This window comes from Pelodiscus sinensis, chromosome 2 (assembly GCF_049634645.1).
Source record: "Pelodiscus sinensis isolate JC-2024 chromosome 2, ASM4963464v1, whole genome shotgun sequence".
NCBI lineage: Eukaryota > Metazoa > Chordata > Testudines > Trionychidae > Pelodiscus > Pelodiscus sinensis.
In genome coordinates this window covers 84,092,604-84,111,358 of record NC_134712.1, presented here as the reverse complement: position 1 = coordinate 84,111,358, position 18,755 = coordinate 84,092,604, and the positions used below count along the sequence as shown (strand labels likewise).

At 43.5% G+C, this 18,755-nt stretch overlaps 1 protein-coding gene across 11 annotated transcripts in view; it reads right to left on the bottom strand.

Annotated features, from left to right (window-relative positions):
- PTPRM (protein tyrosine phosphatase receptor type M) overlaps positions 1–18,755 on the bottom strand; it is a 690,600-nt gene that overhangs the window by 454,335 nt on the left and 217,510 nt on the right. For all 11 annotated transcript variants that reach the window (XM_075920958.1, XM_075920953.1, XM_075920954.1 and 8 more), the window contains exon 3: positions 3,505–3,776. In XM_075920958.1, coding sequence (XP_075777073.1) covers positions 3,505–3,776 — 272 coding nt within the window. The remainder of the gene's footprint in view (positions 1–3,504; positions 3,777–18,755) is intronic.

The following is an 18,755-nucleotide window of genomic DNA, read 5'->3' as shown; positions in this document are numbered from 1 at the left end:
TAAAACCAATTTAAATACCAATAAATACTAAAATGTTTGACTAGAACTGGATTTACTTCACACTAATCAGTCTCGCTTTTATTCAGTTAGCATTAGTGGGAGTTACTTGCACACATTTTCCCTGAATCAGCAGGAATACAGACTTAAAATGTTTAAGAGATTTGCATTGTACAAATACTGTTACTTTAAAACGCTATCATGAAGCCTATGTTAATATTGCTTCCTTCATTTTGATTTATTGGTAGGTAGCCTGTGGGTGTCCTATTAATGGAATGAAGTTGTATAGCACTGCCATGTAGGCAGATATCTCTACATTTACAAAAACAAAACTACTGTTACCTTACTTGCTCCATTCCTATACCAGTGCAGGTTGTTTTTCTGCAATACATTTATTAGTACATTTTTCCATCATCTTTTACACATACCAAATGATGGGCTTTCATCATTATTTTTGCAAGATCACTGCACACTGTCCTGTTTTTCCTGTACCTATTCTTTCTAGGGAGTGGGGAGGAGTAATACCGTTAGGAGCCTCAGCATCTGGTGATTCCTGGTAAAGACAACTTCTGGATGAGATGTGAGAAACTCACTCCCAGTGATGTTGTGACAAAAGGCAAACAGTGAAGGAGTTTGCTAAAGGAGAAGCGTTAAAAGCAGAGACTAAGGCAGGTAGTGACACCAAAACGTACAGAAACATGTTCTTATGGTCTTATGTTTTAACAGCTGTGGAGATTTTAAATCGAGGAGGAAATTGAGGAGATTGCATCAGAGATCCTTGAGGGTGCTGGTGCAAACAAAGACACAGGAGAAGACCCAGTAGCTGGGAACAGAGAGAGAGGGTTCGTTAGCTGGTGTAAATCTGAGTAAAGGTTGTACCTCCTTTAACCGGGACTCTCTGGTCTGGCAACATACTGCCAGACCACGGGTTTTCCTGGACCATAGAGTCCAGGTATAAGAAGGTCATGCCACAGTGCAGGAACGGGGTGGGGGATGCGACTCAGCCAGGAGGCCCGTGTTGAGGAAGGGGAGGGTGGCACAGCAGAGAGTTCTGGCCCCTGCTGGTAGGCAGTTGTGGAGGTCAGTTGTGGGGAACCAAGGCTGAGCAGGCAGCAGCGGGGCTCAACTGAAGTCCTAGCTGGGTGCAGAACGGGCCACATTGGGAAGGACCTCCGTGCATTCGGCAAATCCCCTTGTTCAAGACCAATCAGGTCCCAAGGGTGCCAGACAAGGGAGGTCCAACATGTAACTCCCAAGTCAATGGAGCAACAGCAATTTACAGAAGCAGAGGATCTTCCCCTGAGACTATGACAAAACCTAAAGAGCCAGATTGCAGTTATTCAGGGAGCATGATTTACAGTCTACCATTAAACTAGTCCCAGTGGAATGGGAAAGGTTACTTGCAACTGTCTTGATTTTTCAAATTTCAATTAGCTTAAATATACAGGCAGTCCCCGAGTTACGCGGATCCGACTTATGTCGGATCCGCAGTTACGAACGGGGCTTTTCTCGCCCCGGAGGACGGGAGCGGCAGGACGCCCAGATGCGCCGCGGTCCGCCACCCCCATCCTCCGGGGCGAGAAAAGCTGCTCCCCGTCTCCCTGGTCTGCAGGGAGACGGGGATCAAAGCCTTGGAGCACGCCCGCAGCGGGACAGCGCGGGCGCGCTTGAGCTGTCCCCCTGTGGGCATGCTCCGTGGCTTTGCTCCCGTCTCCCGACCAGCAGACCAGGGAGACGGGGAGCAAAGCCTCAGAGCACGCCCGCAGTGGGACAGCCGCGGCGCGCCTGGACTGTCCCACTGCCCGTGTGCTCTGCAGCTTTGCTCCGCGTCTCCCAGGTCAGCAGACCAGGGAGACAGAGCAAAGCCGTGGAGGACTTGGGCGGTCCCGCCATCCCCGTCTCCCTGATCTGCTGGGGGGAGAGGGGGTGCAGCTAGTGCCCCCCCCCCCCCAGCAGACCAGGCTTTTCTTGCCTACTCCTGGGGTAGAGCAGCTGAGGGCTTCCGGGTTGGTCCCGCAGCGCCACTCCGGACCAACCCGGCAGCACCCCAGCTGCTCTGCCCCAGGCGTCCTGATTCAGCCGCTGCTGGTCAGTTTCAGCAGCGACTGAATCAGGACGCCTGGGGCACAGCAGCTGGGATGCTGCTGGGTTGCTCCAGTAGCGCCAAGGAGCCGCGCTACTGGAGCAACCCAGCAGCACCCCAGCTGCTGTGCCCCAGGCGTCCCCAAGTCAGCCGCTGCTGAAACTGACCAGCGGCTGACTACAGGAAGCCCGAGGCAGAGTTGCTCTGCCCCAGGCTTCCTGGAATCAGCCGCTGATCAGTTTCAGCAGCAGCTGACTTGGGGACGCCTGGGTTTCTTAAGTTGAATCTGTATGTAAGTCAGAACTGGCGTCCAGATTCAGCCGCGGTTGAAACTGATCAGTTTCAGCAGCAGCTGACGCCAGTTCCGACTTACATACAGATTCAACTTAAGAACAAACGTACAGTCCCTATCTTGTACGTAACCCAGGGACTGCCTGTACTAGCTGAAATTTGATGCAGATTAGAAAGATATAAAGTGTCCATAACACTGTCTATATCTCTAGCAACATGGCATTTTAGCTTTGTCCTAATGGTACAGAGATATTTTATTAGAATTACAAGTTTTATCAAACTCTCCCCCCACCCCTTATAACTTCTTTTGGATTATGGGGTGTACACATGTTTATGAAATCAGGGTAAACATTCCTAGACAGAGACAGCCACTTAAGAAATGGTCCCAGATGAGCTCCTACAGGTGGGATCTCCTTGGTCTGGCACCCTCAGGACCCGAGTGGTCGCAAACTACAGAGTTTTCCAGATCAGGGGAAGTCAAGGCTCCCCACCCAGCTGTAGACTCTCCATGCCAATGGCCCCTCTGCCTCTAGTGCCCCTCTGCACCAGCACCAGCCAGGGCTGTCCTCCCTTCCCCCCCCCCCAGAGGCTCCCAAACCTGGCCAGCTGGAGCTCTCTGATCCAGCAATATCTGTGGTCCTGCCAGACCATGGATGTTGCCAGATCAGAGAGTCCCAGATTTTAGAGGTTCAGCCTGTCTACTTCATCTTTAGGCTCTAATAAGAAGGATGCTACTCTCACAGGTATTCTTACAAAAACTTAAATTGCAAATTTAAATTGCAATTCATGCCTGTGAACTCAGACACAAATCTGGTTCTAGAGACATAACTGAGTGTTACCAATCTAAATCAAATCAAACAAGCCTATTCCCGTAAAATCTTCTGTTACTAAATTCTATTGTTCCTGATGTATAGAAATAATGGATGAAATCCTGGGCCACTGAAACCAATAGCAAATCATCCATTCTTTTCAATAGGGTCAGAATCACTCAAATATTTAAATTGCTAAATATATATTTAGCATCAACTGCAAAAAAAAAATTAAAACAAACTGACCAATAAAAACATACATCAGACTTTACTCACTAATCAGGCCATCTTTGCCTGTATTCAATCTTACTGATGAAAACATACCTGATAGAAATTAGGCCAAAAGGTGCTAATTGCCAGTTCTGCTCTGTTCCAAATGCCAGTAGATGCTCCAGACAAGTTCCAGATGGGGTTACCAAGTGGACCATTATTGACCTTCACATAAACATTCAGAGAGCCAGGGTTGGATCCACTTTTGTTTGAAACATAGTACTGGAAATCGATACAATGTGTGTCATTTTCTTTCAAGTGGGGTAGCAGGAGATGAGCTCTTTGTCCAGCAAACCTCCCAGAGGTATTCACCAACATGAAGGATCCTGCAAAATAAACAGCCAATGTCTCAGTTATCTCTTTTCTGCCACCCTCATTCCCTATTTACATATGATTGGAAAAATAACAATTCTGCTCCATTTACAATAATCGATACAATGCCTTTCAATCAAGGATCTGAAGCACCTTTTCCAAGACTGGTAAGTATTATCTCCCTAATTTGTGGCAAAAAACATCTACAAGACTTGCCCAAGGCTATATAGCGAGCCAATAAAAGTTAGGAGTAGAATCCACGTCCCAATCACTCCATTTGTGTGCATGTGACTCTCAAGTGCATTCTGCATGCATGATCAAGCCCAGATATTTCCTGAATCCCAGGCCACTGCCCTAGTCGCTAAACCACACTGCCATCATTGCTACATGAAATTTGACCTTCATTGAGGTGACACTTCGGGTCTATCAAGTCTGGTGAAAGGACAGCATCTCACATGCTATTTAAGCTCTTTTTAAAAGTGGCTTGGTTTTTAACTGCTAAGTAAAAAAACCAAAGAAGTAACAGATCAATAAAACATAAAGGTTGCACTCCTAAAGTGATTAAAACAGCATTCACATGATCTTAATCACTCTGCAAAAAGATTCTTCATTTTATCAATAACTACAAACTCATTCCATTTAAGTGAAAATGTGAAGGAAGAGATCTGTTTACGGATGAAAAGATAAAGCAGCAGTAACCACTTCAATCATTAGATTAGAATGATAAAAATGGTTTTCAAGAAATTAATATTTCTTCATAAAACTAAAACAAACCCTACATGGAGGCTTTTCTACCAATACTCATGTTATTGTTCCAAGAATGGACTTCAAATGTGATTGAATTAATTTAGGAACCTAATTTCCATTGATTTTCAATGAGACAGACTCCTTAAGTAATCTGTTGAAAATGGGACTTGGGTACACTGGGAAACTTTACCCCTGATCTTTCATGTGTCTCATACATGATTAAAAGAACGTGGTTTCCTAGTTGTGTTAAACTACTAAACAAGCACAAATCCTGAAATAATTTTCACCCAAGACAAAAATTACTGAGGTTGCAAAATTTATAAAAACTAGAATAAAGTGGTGATAATGAATGATCTGAATTAATCACGTATTATTGACTCCTTATTTACTATTATTGAATAATATGATCATGTAATAGTAAATGATTTTTATACATTGAGCCAAGGCCTGTGTGCTTTATTAATATGAATAGAAGTCATTGGAATTTCTTGCCTGATTAAAATGAGCAAAAATGTGGTCCATACTATTATTTCAGATTAATTTAAAAATGTAAATTTCCCCAGACTTTAAATATTGGCTATTGATATATTCATGGAGAAGCTTGTTCATTTGTTTTTTGTTTGGCTGAAAAACAAACAATGCTCATGCTTTTCCATTAAAAATCTCTCTGTGTGTGTGTGTGTGTGTGTGTGTGTGTGAATATTTAATTATTTTCACGTGCACATCTAGAGATCTAAAATATTTTTAGGCTATACTGCGATCTTAATAATCAGTGTTGCAGAAAGGTGCACACTCATGACTGAGGAAGGAGAAGAGTCCTCCATCAGATGCAGTAACAAGAAGAAATCTGCTTGCCTTAGACACAGATAGGATGCAGCTGGGTTCACTGTGGCTATGCTTACACTGAACGTTTCTTTCGGAACAAGTTATTCCAGAACAGTTATTCTGAAATAGCTTATTTCGAAATAGCACATTATACTACAGGGAAGCTTCAAAATTAGTCCAAGGCAGGCTTCCCTAATGTAGACATACTATCTCAATTTAGAGCCCCAGTAGGCACTGAGGAGGAATAACTTAAGAGTGGCCATGGTGAGGGGTTATTTCAAAATAGCAGAAGTGGAGCATCCACACAGCCCCTATTCCAAAGTAATTACAGTAAACTTCCGATAATCCGGCACCTTTAGGAAGGGGGGGCTATGAGGGGTCTGGGGTGGAGTGGGGGGGGGATGTACCCCTCGGTGCTGTGGGACCAACCTGGCAGCACCCCAGCTGCTCTGCCCCAGACTTCCCCAAGTCAGCCGTTGCTGCAACTGACCAGCGGCTGACTCGGGGAAGCCTGGGGCAGAGCAGCTCCAATTGTCCAGCTGCCAGGAGCACTTCCGGGTTACAGATGGTGCCGGACCAGTGGATGCCAGACCACTGGAGTTTTACTGCATTTCGGAATAGCAGTTATTCTTCATAGAATGAGATTTGCAGAAGTCGAAATGAGCCTCCCGTTATTTCGAAATTATTTCAAAATAACGCTATTGCTGTGCAAACACTTGGGCTGTGTCTACACTGCACCCCTTTTCCGGAAAAGGGATGCAGATGAGACAAGTTGGAATTGCAAATGCAGCGGGGGATTTAAATATCCCCCGCTTCATTGTATAAACATGACTTCTGCTTTTTTCCGGCTCAGAGCTTTGCCGGAGAAAAGCGCCAGTCTAGACGGGATCTTTCGGAAAATAAAGCCTTTTCCGAAAGATCCCTTATTCCGCTTAAAATAAGGAATAAGGGATCTTTTGGAAAAGGCTTTATTTTCTGAAAGATCCCGTCTAGACTGGCGCTTTTCTCTGGCAAAGCCCCGAGACGGAAAAAAGCGGCAGCATGTTTATACAAATGAAGCGGGGGATATTTAAATCCCCCGCTGCATTTGCAATTCCGACTTGTCTCATCTGCATCCCTTTTCCAGAAAAGAGATGCAGTGTAGACACAGCCTTGCAGAGTTATTTCAGAATAACGGCCTTTATTCCAAAATAACTTTGCTGTATAGTTATTTATACCCTCTGGGAATAAGCTGAGGCAATGATTATTTTAGTTCCTGGAGTAATAACGCGTGTTTCTTCCCTCTGTTTCTTCCCTCTGTCAGTTAGCGTGCAATGGAACCGTACCAAACTTCCAATCCTTTACTAGACAGGCCTGGTCTATGATGAAAACTTAGATCAACCAACCTACATTGCTCAGTAATCTAGCAGCGCCCATGCTGCTGTGGCACATGTAGTAGTTACACCCCCTTTCAATAGAAATACAAATTCCATCAGTGCTTTGGTTCAGGATAGGGATGTTAAATATTGATTAATTGAATAGTCAAGTAACCTCATGAATTTTTATCAGTTAGTTGACTATTCTATAATCCCCAGGGACAGGGCTGGCAGCCAGTGTGCTCGGGCCTCACTCCTGAGGAGCCCCTTGGCACTTCACGCTGCTGCCTCTGTATCAGAGCATCAGCTCTGGGTGCCAGGCGGGAGCTGGTCCATGAGGGGAGCAAGTTTAAAAACCAGCTCCCATCATGGACCAGCTGCCTGCTGCCCTATGCTGCTGCCTCTGGCAAGAGGCAGCAGGGTGGAGTGGTAGCAGCCCCTGTCTAAGGCGGGTCTGAGCTTCCAGACCCAGCGGGAGCCAGGACTGCTGACCAACCTGCTAAAAAATTTACTGGAAGGGGAGGAGGGGAATGTGTGTAGTCTGTAGCATTAACCTATAAGCTTTTGATTATCAGTTACTCGGTTAATTGACTACACTATTACATCTCTAGTTCAGGAAGCATAATACTTGGGAACACAGCTCTCTGCACAACAGAGCAGAAGGGAGAAGCCTCTTCCCGTCATCCACATATAAAAGCAGGTGACTAGCCACTGTTTAGCGCTCAACCATTTTTAAATTTCTGTTCCATGATTTGTTTAGTATTATGGGGACTTTGAGTGGTTTGCTTTTTAGGCACTTAACAGTATAACTTGCATACATATTCTGATTTCAGCTCCTCTTCTTTGCTGACTAGCTGGAATGCTGAACTGTAAAGAATTAGGAGTAGGCTTGTACTTACAGAAGCAGGTCCAATTAATATAACACATTCTCCATCTTGATAACATTAAGAGAAAGGGTTAACAATAAAAAGTATGTCTCTCCCCGAGGAATGGTTAATTGTGAAAACAAAACAGCTACATTTGAAAATTGCATTTGCTAAACTGATGCTTAAAAACAGAGGGGAAGGTAAGTTTCTTTTTTTACTTATTATCTAATGATTAATTTTCATCCTATCAGAATCCAATACTCTCAGTATGCAGCTCAACCTATATTCTTGTGATTATTCCAAGTATTAGAGTTTTAATTAAAAATACCTGATTATAATTTCCTTTTAACCAGAGAAGCAAGTGTTTATGGGGTGCATTAACAAAGAACTGAGGAGGATCTTTACACTATTCTAATATTTGCAGTGAGAGAGAAAAATAATCATTTTCTTAAATAATCATTTCAAAAGTTTATCCAAGCATTTTTGTGACATAGCGCAGGCTTTTTTAAAAATTTTCAGTGCCCTTTGGATCTCCCTGGTCCAGCACCATCAGGACCTGAGCCATCCCAGAGCAGGGAGTTTGCCACAGCAGGGGAGGTCAATGTTCCCCTGCTGGCTGCCCTGCTGCCGGCTCCTCTCCCTGGGGCTCCCAAAACTGGCCACCCTGCTGCTGCCCCACTAAATCTGGCCCATCTGAGGCTCCCCAGCTGGCTGCCTGCCAGCTACACTGGGGGCTCCCAGGGGTTCTCCAGACAGGGCTGCCCAGCCACCATCAGCCCTGCTGCCAGTCCCACTATCTCCAGAGGTTCCTCACAGTTCCCTGGCCCCAGGCCATGCAGCTGCCACTGGACCAGTTTGTGCCTGGGATTTCCCAGGATTCCACATCCAGGGTTGCTAGGCCAGCCCCACTGCCACCAGAGATTCCCCTGCTGGGACCAGGATTCCTCAGCTGCCAACTGGCCCCACCGTCGAGGTTCCCTGGCCGGAGCGCCTTGGCTGCAATGATCTCGCTGCCACAGGGGGTTCCTTGGTCAGAGCTGCCCGGCCATTCCAGTCCTGCTGCTGCCGGGAGGGGGTTCCTAGAGTTCCCTGGCTGCTGCTGGTGCTGCAGCCAGAAGCTCCCCAGACACCTCACCCCACCGACGCCAGGTTCCCCTGTCAACCCATGTTGAAAAAAACTTTTGAGAGTAGTAAGAAAGTAGTCGGCTACCGGTAACCGATAAACCTAGGCCAGTGGTCACCAACCAGTAGATCAGGATCTACTGGTAGGTCTTGGAGCCTCTGACTGGTGATCCTGACAGGTCTGGCCAAGAGTCCTGGCACTTCAGCTGCCCCTCCCCCCACTGCTGTACATCTCTTACCCCTTGCCTTGGAGCTGTCCCCTCAGGAGCCTCCTGCTTGCTGTGCAGGGCAAGGGAAGGAGAGGAGGGATGCTGATGTCAAGGTGCCTCCTATCCCACCTTTTATCCTATCTCTACAGAGCAGAGAGGGGGCACAACTGGACCTGGAATGGAGGGAGTTTGCTGGCTGCTTTTGGGAGTGGTGCAGGGCCAGAACCGGATTGAGCCTGCCTTAGCCCCACTGCTCCACATCCTGAAACCCTACCCCAGTCATAAACCCCTTCTTGAACCCTTAGCACCCCTGCATCCAAACGCCCTCCCACAGCCTGTGCCTAGAACCCCCTCCAACACTCCAAATGCCTATAGCTCAGAGCCCCTCTCACACTCCAAATCCCTTAAAGCAAGGCCAGAGCTTGCACATCAACCCTCTGCCCCAACCTTGTGAAAAGGGAGGGAGGGAGACTGGAGTGAGCAGGAGTGGGGGCTTAGAGGAGGGGCGGGAAGAAGGCAGGACAAGGGTATTTTGGTTTCAGGTAGATCTTGGATTGCGCTTAAATTAAAAAAGTGACCTTATGCATAAAAAGGTTGGAAACCCCTGACCTAGGCTTACTGGTTAACTAGTCAACTACTCTTCCCCCCTCCCCAATTCCTGCCTCTGCATCAGAGGCAGCAAGGGGTGGGGGGGAACAGGAGCTGGTGCTGGCGGGAGCCAGCTTAAAAGCCAATTCCACCCTGCAACGTCTCCATGGTGCCATCCCTCCCGCCCGCCCCATAAACGCTGCTATCTCTATCAGAGGAAGTAGTGCAGGAGGAGGGAGGGGAGGCTGCTCAGGCAGCAGGGGGATCCTGCCACAAAGTAGCCTCTGTCTACGGCTGGATTCAGGACCTATCCCAACTGTGGCTCTGCAGTTTAAATTTAGTAAGAGCCAGGTGGGCAAGCCAATTAACTTGATTAGTCTTAATATCCCTATTTGAGACTCAACTTGTAGAAAGGAAAAAAACCAAGCAAAAAAGTTCCCTGTAAACAGAAGAAATCCTATTAGCTCCATTTAGAAAAAGATGATTCCTTTTATAAAAAGAAAGGATCTTTAATTAAAATATAGTATGACATTTGGATGGGTTGTTTTAGCTGCTTATCTACAAAATATTTGGCTTTTTTCCCCTAATTTGTGAGGCAAGAAATAGCAGAGTACGATCAATTCAGCATTTTAATTGTTTGATAAAACTAATGGTTTCAGGAAATGGGATACAAGTGAGATAACAGAGCCATCACAGGTAGCCTGCTGTAGAAGGGTCTTATGGAACTGTTTGATTTACCAACTCTGAAGGTATTAATGATTAACAACTTTGAAAGTGAAGTCTTCTTTTTGTTCGAGGACCAGGAACAATATATGCACACTCACAGTACAAACTTTTTATATAAATTTAAAGAGGATTGTCGCATTTGGCCACCTGCATTGCACAGGCCACTGCATTTCATTCATTCAGTTACCCGCTGTACTGAGCCAAACACTTTGCATTTCACTAAAGCATAACCTGTTTTTTACTAAAATATAGCTTCCAGAAAGGGACCCAGTCTTGATCTGGAGACATCAAGAGATAGAGAATTTAACACTTTCCTCTGGAATTTTTTCTAATGCTTAGTGTTCTCAACGGCTAAAAATGTGTGTTATATTTCTAATTTGAATTTACATAAGAACGGCCACACTGGGTCAGACCAAAGGTCCATCTAGACCAGTATCCTGTCTGCCGACAGTGGCCAGTACCAGATGCCCCAGAGGGAGGGATCACAACAGGTAATCCTCACATGTTCCCTTCCCTGTCACCCACCTCCAGAGAAACAGAGGCTAGAGACACCATTCCTACTCATTCTGGCTAATAGCCATTGATGGACCTAACCTCCATGAATCTATCTAGCTCTTTTTTGAACCCTGTTAAAGTTCTAGCCTTCACTACATCCTCTGGCAAGGAGTTCCACAGATTGTGTGCTGAGTGAAGAAACACTTCCTTTTGTTTGTTTTAAACCTGCTGCCTATTAGTTTCATTTGGTGACCCCTAGTTCTTATATTGTGGGAATAAGTAAATAACTTTTCCTTATTCATTTTTTCCACACAGTCACAATTTTATAGACCTCTATTATACCCCCCCCTTAGTCTCCTCTTTTCTAAGATGAAAAGTCCAAGTCTTTTAAATCTTTCTTCATATGGGACCCGTTCCAAACCCCTAATTATTTTTGTTGCTCTTTTCTGAACCTTTTCCAAAGCCAATATATCTTTCTGGAGATGAGGCGATCACATCTGTACGCAGTATTCAAAATGTGGGCGTACCATGGATTTATATAGGGGCAATAAGATATTTTCTATCCCTTTTTAAATGAATCCTAATGTTCTATTTGCTTTTTTGACTGCTGCTTTTTTGACTGCTGTACACTGATGGATGTTTTCAGAGAACTATCCACAATGACTCCAAAATCTCTCTCTTGAGTAGTTGTAGCCAAATTAGTCCCCATCATATTGTATATATAACTGGAATTACGTTTTCCAACATGCATTTCTTTACATTTATCAACATTAAATTTCATTTGCCATTTTATTGCCCAATCACTTCATTTGGCGAGATCTTTTTGCAGCTCTTCACAGTCTGCTTTGGTCTTAACTATCTTGAGCAGTTTGGTATCATCTGCAAATTTTGCCACCTAACTGTTTACCCCTTTCTCTAGACCTTTTATAAATAAGTTGAATAGGATGGGTCCTAGGACAGACCCTTGGGGGGACCCCCCTCCTCAAGTTACCTCCCTCCACTCAGAAAGCTTACCATTTATTCCTGCCCTTTCTTTCCTGTCTTTTAATCAGTTATCAATCCACGAAAGGACCTTCTCTCTTATCCCATGACAACTTACTTTACTTAAGAGCCTTTGGCGAGGGACCTTGTCAAATTTTGTCTGATTTTGTTGTTCTTATGCCTTTCTCTGTTAGATAAAATAGATCTTCAGTACCCAGGATCTTCTCCTAGGAAGGTACTATAGGTTGGATCTTCCCAGTCCAGCACCTTGGGACTTTATAAGGTTCCAGAAGAGAGATTTTTGCCAGCCCAGGGAAAGTCATTTCTGGGCCCCTTCCCCCTTGTCACCACCACTCCCAGCCATGGCCTCATTGCCAGCCTCCCTGTCAGCTTCCCCCTGCTGCCAATCCCTCAGCGCAGGACTCCCTGCCCCACCATGGCAGCCCCACTGCTGCAAGCACAGGCTCCAGTCCCGGCCCCTGCAGGGGATCAGCTACGCTGGTGGGCGGCAGCCCCGCTTGAGCTTCAGCCTCGAAGGGCAGCCCTGCTGCCTCCCGGCCTCACTGGATAGCTCCATCAGGTAAAAGCAGAGCTGCCAGGCTCTTTGTTGCACCGCTGGGCAGCCCCACTCCTGTTTCCTGGCCCCGCTGCGAGGCAGCCCTGAGGTCGGGCACCCAGCCCAACGGGGCAGCCCCACTGCTGCCTCCTAGACCTGCCATTTAGCAGGACGCTGGGCTCTTAGTTTTGCTACCAGGGGCAGCCCTGCTGCTGGGCTCCCAGTTTCACTACAACAAAGCAGTCCCACTACTAGGCTTCAGCTCCACTACAAGGCTCCCAGCCACCAGCCTTCCATGGGACACTCTGGTCCTGGAACATCTCTGGTCCTTCTGGGATCCCTTCCCTTCTGGACCAGAGATGCTGCTGAACCAGAGTGTCCTGGTTAAGAGAAGTTCAACCTGTATTATGTACACCAGGGATGGGCAATAACTTTTCCCCGGGGGCCACTTCAAAAATGTTTGAAGTAGCTCCGTGCCACCCCAGAAGGCACCCCAGAAGGCCCCGTGCCACCCCACGATTGGTCTGGGGATTAGGGAGCACTTTGCCCCCTTCCCACTAGGCACTCATGCCCTGGAAGAGGCTTGGCATGCACCCCCACCCCCAGGCCAATAAGAGCCTGGGGGCAAGGGAGCATGCACGGGAAGCCTCCTCCTGCCCTACGAGGAACATGTGGCACTTTGAAGTGCCACGGGCTCCTCACAGAGCTGGGGCAGGGCGAAGGAAGCTTCACACAGCTCCCCAGCCCCCAGAACCTGATTGGCAGCAGCGCGTGGCACTTCAAAGCGCCACATGTTCCTGGCAGGGTGGGAGGAGGCTTTGCGCGCTTCCCCCGCCCCCAGGCCATAACTAGCCAGAGGGCGGGGGAACAGCAGGGACTCCACGGGCCGGATCCACCCCCTTGGCAGGCTGGATTCGGCCCACAGTGGCCCTTTTGCCCACCCCTGATGTATACACTCATCAAGTCATCTCTCTCTGTTCTTTTTGATAACCTAACCTAACAGATTGAACTCTGAATTTCTGACTAAGGCATTTTCTCTAGATCTCAAATTGTTGTTGTGTCTCCTTCTGCATCCTTTCTAGTTTTTCAACACTCTCTTTAAAATATGCAGGGTATAACTCTACACATTTTACCAGTGTTTGCCTTGCCAATGTGGTAAAAATCACCTCCCTAGTCCTAATCATTACTCCCCATTATCTAATGATCACATCAGCTCTTTATAGCTCATCATCACAACAGGAGTCTATGTTGAGTTGCTTCTCGACAATGATATCTAAATCCCTTTCAGAGCCATTGTTTTCAAGGATGCCACCCCCCAGTCTTTAGGTATTCCCTTTTTCCTATATGTGACTTTGCATTTGACAGTATTAAAATTCATTCTGTTGCTTGGGCCCAGCTTACCGAGCAATCCACATCATTTGTTGTCATCTTTATTTACTATTTTCACACTCTTTGTGTGTCATCCACAAATTTTTATCAGCGGTGATTTTATATATACCTTCAGATCACTGATGAAAATGTTGAACAACATTGGGCCTTGTACCAATCCCTGCACAATCTCCCTTCCCTTCCCTCACCCCCCAAAAAATCTCTATTTACTTATTAACATATACAAACTACTTTTTGAGATATGCCATTTAGCCAGTCTTTATCCATATAATATTGGATATTGTAAATACCCAATAAATATCAACATAATTGATATTGTGCAGGGCTAATTTTTCTTCAGTATGTCCTCTGATATGAAAATGATTACCTTTGATGATTGTAAAATGACACCCTATAAATTCAAAATTGGGGGTAAACAAAGAAACTCCACTGAAATCAGTACAACACATCTGAGTTTGGTCCTTAGTAAGTATATCTAGCTAAATCTTGCATCTCCCATGAGAATAAGCTCATACTATTAAACTGCCCTAGTATAATATTTGGACAGAAAACATTAAATATATTTTTTCTAAAATCACAAAGCATAAACAGGAAAGACAAATGCAAATTGTACCTCTTACAACATTTTCTATGAAGCTTTTCAAAATCTAATCACTTTATCTTCAAAGGTAAGTAATGTAGAAATTCCCTCTCTATATCAACTTTTACTATTCTCATCTGTTACATTGATTGCTAAAATATTGCTTTGACAGATGGCTATATAAATATTATGCGCGTGGATAAATTAGATAAATTAGTGGATAAACACACTATTTTGACTGCAAAAGCAAAACCATCTTGACTTTGTCGGTTACAAAGAATGAAAAAATATGGCATACTTTCCAGAGAGATAGCATTTCAGAGCTACATAAAAGTTTATCATATATTGTAGAGTATACAGAAATTGCAATATGAGAAAAGCACTGCATTAAAATAATGTGACTGCTCATCAGTATCATCCAGACAGAAACATGAATTATTAAAAAGAGATCACCTGTAAGAAAAATAAAATGTAAAATGTTACCAAAAGGAAAAATATAATCTGCATTTTTATTAGAAAAACATTGCCAATGTGCCAGCAACTACAGAAGTGCTTGTGTACAATACATTATTTGCCTAGATATAATGCTCATGTTTAAATATGAGGTTTATTGTGGTAATCTTAAAACAAAAACATTTAAATGTGGGCAATATGAGTAGCCCAATATGCTGAAAAGCACAGAATGAACTAACTAAGGTCTAAGGTTCTAGTATAGACACCTAAATACATAGTTAGGCACCTATATTGTAAATGAAATGGCCTAGTTTTCAGAGTGCTGAACACCAACAATTTCCATTGAATTCCACAGGAATGCTCAGGATTTGTGAAAAACTACATATGTACATGCTGACACCTATGTATTTTGGTCATCCATCTCAACATTTTGACCATAAAATCTAAATAAATTAACCGATGGAAGAATTTTAAAAATAGACATAAAATCAATGGTTCGACAATTGTTTTCAAAACATACGCATGCTTCAGCAGTAATTCAGCAAGTACTCATTACTTCAGTCAGTACCAAAAAGCTTAATTTTTCACACGAAAACCATGAAACTATTACCTCTAAAAAAGGTGAAAGATATGGAAGAGAACAAAAACAGCAAACAAAAGCATCTATTCTAGACACAAAACATCCCTGTAACTTTCATTATCATCAATGGGAATTTTGGGTATGAGGGATTACCAAAGGAAGCAAAGACCCAGTCTCTAATGCTTATTTCATCAGCTATTCCAAGCAGGGCTGTTAAATATCGGTTAATTGAATAGTCAAGTAACCTCATGAATTCTTATCGGTTAGTCAACTGTTCTGTAGTCCCCGAGAGTGGGGCTGTCAGCCAGTGTGCTCCGGCATCACTCCCAAGGAGCCCCCTGCCACTCTGTGCTGCTGACTCTGTATCAGAGGTAGTAGCGCAGAGCACCAGCCAGAAGCTGGTCCACAAGAAGAGCCAGTTTAAAAACCAGCTCCCCTCTCAGACTGGCTGCCCGTCACCCTGTGCTGCTGCTTCTGATAAAGAGGCAGCAGTGCAGGCTGGCTGCAGCCCCTTTTGGAGAGGGATCTAAGCTCCCAACCCAGTGTGAGCCAGAACTGAGCCAGGCTGCCTGCCCACCCATCTCCTAATACGCTTTAAAAGCAGAGTTGCAATGGGGGGTAAGTCCCGGACCTATTGCAAGCCAAAACTGAGCTGGGCTGCTGGCCAGCCTGCTAAAAATGTTACTGGAAGTAGGGCGGGAGGGTGGGTGAGAGGGGAAGAAATGCAAGTAGTCTATAGCATTAACCCATAAGCTTTTGCTTCTCAATTAATTGGTTAAACGACTACATGATTACATCCCTAACGCCAAGTAATAAACAATAAATGAAATTTACAGCCACTTTGCTTGAGTTTCTTACATTAAAAGGTATGTCCAAAAGATGGAATGGCCCAAGAACTATGAATGAGTCTAGTTTGTATTAAATAATCAGGCAACTGGAATAGCAATATACTCTCCTACAAAAATGATGGGAATGGCACAAGAGATAATTTCAATCACTTCTGCAAGTTCTCAAAGTGTCACATCAACTTGTTGAAATACAGTTTTTATATGTGGAATGTCAAATACAATGAAACTGAATGCAGCATCATTTTTCACACAAGAAAAAAGTCTAGTAAGCACAGAAATTTGTTTTCTTTTTTCAGGACTCCTGCACAGAGTTCTGGACTAGTGATCCGTCTTCCCTCTGGACCATGACAGTACACGTAATCTATCCTGGAAAAGTAATTTTACTGAAATGACAATACAGTAGCTAAATACTGAGATGTAATTTGTTCATGTATGATAGAAAGATGGTTTTGGCTCTCAATACTTAAAATAGCATGCTAAATACAACAGAAAAACAGATCTGTTCTGCAGATATTTTTATATATGAAATTCAGCTCAAAAATATTTTGTTATTAAGTGTCTAGATCAGGCTGCGTGAGTATGATGTTATTAAACCACACATGCTGAGTTACCTTATTACATGAATAAAATGGTTTCATTTGATTAAAAAAATTGCTTTACTTCTAATAAAAATTATTCATTAATACCTTTAATAAAAATGACTGACATCCTGGTGGCATTGCAGAGTAGTAGCCAGAGACCTGGATTTAGAAAAGTTAGAGTCAGGACGCTAATAGGTCAAATTTTGTTTGGCTTTCTGGTCTCTGCAATACACAGTGTTCTAGAAAAACAAAAATTGTTCTAAAACACGATTTTCTTCACTGCTGCCTTTCTAATAAAGATCCTTTTTACAGGTCCTACAGAAAGAGCTTTTTAAAATGTGGGCTGGTGGCAGCACAGCAGAGGTCCCAAATGCTGAGTGATAGTAAGCAAAGAAGTTGAAGCTGACATTTAAAAAGTTAATTTTTCACCAAAAAAAGTTACAAACATTAGCAATTACAAAAAGCTTAAACATTAAATAATTGTTTTCATTACACACAGCATATTTTCTTTTATTTTTACATTAAACTCCATGGAATACATAGAATACATACCATGGAATACAACAAGTATTAACTAATCCAGTGCTCATTAAAATATGTAGCTTGAACATGATTTTTACTTGGAAGCATCATTTTCCACTGAAATACAGTGCAAAAGACCCTCAGCCAGTGTAACTCAGTGTAGTTCCATTTACTTTTGCTGGTATAAATTGGTGCATCTCCACTAAAGATCCGTACTAGTTCAGTTCATCAGTTCACATACTCCTATTCTATCATAATTCTCCTCTAAAACATTTAGGCCATGTGTTTACTTACTTGGAAGTTCGAATTAAGATACACAACTCCAGCTACATTAATTGCACAGCTGGAGTCCACAAATCTGAATTTGAACTTTGGCTCCATCTCCACAGTGGGAGGTTGACAGGAGCAAATGCTCCCATCGACTTCCCTTACGCCTCGCAACTCAAGGAGTGCCAGCGTCGATGGGGTGCCCTCAGCATTCAATTTAGTGGATCTTTACTAGATCCACTAAATCGAAATCCAGGAGATTGACCACCACAGCATCAATCTTCTGGGAAGTGAAGAAGTGGTGTTGTACACCATTGGATTCTTAACCACTAATTACCAAGTCTACAAAGCTGATACTTATCTCCTGACCAACTATCCTTCACTTTTTCAAGTACATCTCTTTCTAAACAATTAAACTATTTTATCTTGAATCACATATACTACTCCCATCGCTACCATTTGTTTTATCTTGATTTTAAGCCAAATAATTGTTTACCACTTTAGTAATTTCAGTCTCCTCCACTGCGACCTCAGCAGTACACAGACACATCTTCCACAAATACACTGTTAACATTTTGATGAAATGCAAATGAGAAGCCACCATGTACAAATTTAGTCATTTCTAAGTAGCGAACAATTACTTACTTTACTATCATCTTAATAAACTAATGAATATTTCTCTTTCTTAAATCCTACAATACATATAAAGAATTTCACTGTTTATCTTAATAGTCTTTCTACGTCCCTTACTCTTTGAAGGCTATGTCCATTCTCAGTGCTTCTTATGAAAGTATTATTTTTGTTTCCCATGGGATTTTTTTTTTAAACTTTTTTACAATTAAACAATGTAAACATTTATATAGAGAAAAAAGTTTGGAGAAAGTCTGTGCAAAGACTCTGATTATGGAAGAAAATACCAATCTATGGAAAAACGTAGATGGAAATTTAAAGCTTCCAACTGATCTAGAGTTCTACTAATCACGCCCAAAAAAAAGAGAGTAACATCATATTATATTGTTATTTTTATTATCTTAATGCCTGAGAGGCCTATTCAGACATCAGGACCCTATCACATTAGACTCTGGACAAACACAAGTCTCTGCTCCAAAGAGCTCACAATTTCAGAAAAATTATCTGAAATTAATAAAAAGTGTCTTTCTGTCTGAATTGAAGACTGAAAAAAAGTCTATGAAGAGAATAGTGGAAGAGAAATGAAAAGAACTGAAAAAGAAGAAAGAGGTGGGGAAAAGGTAGCAAATGAAGAGATTCACAACTCTAGAGATGCAAACCTAAAAATGTACTC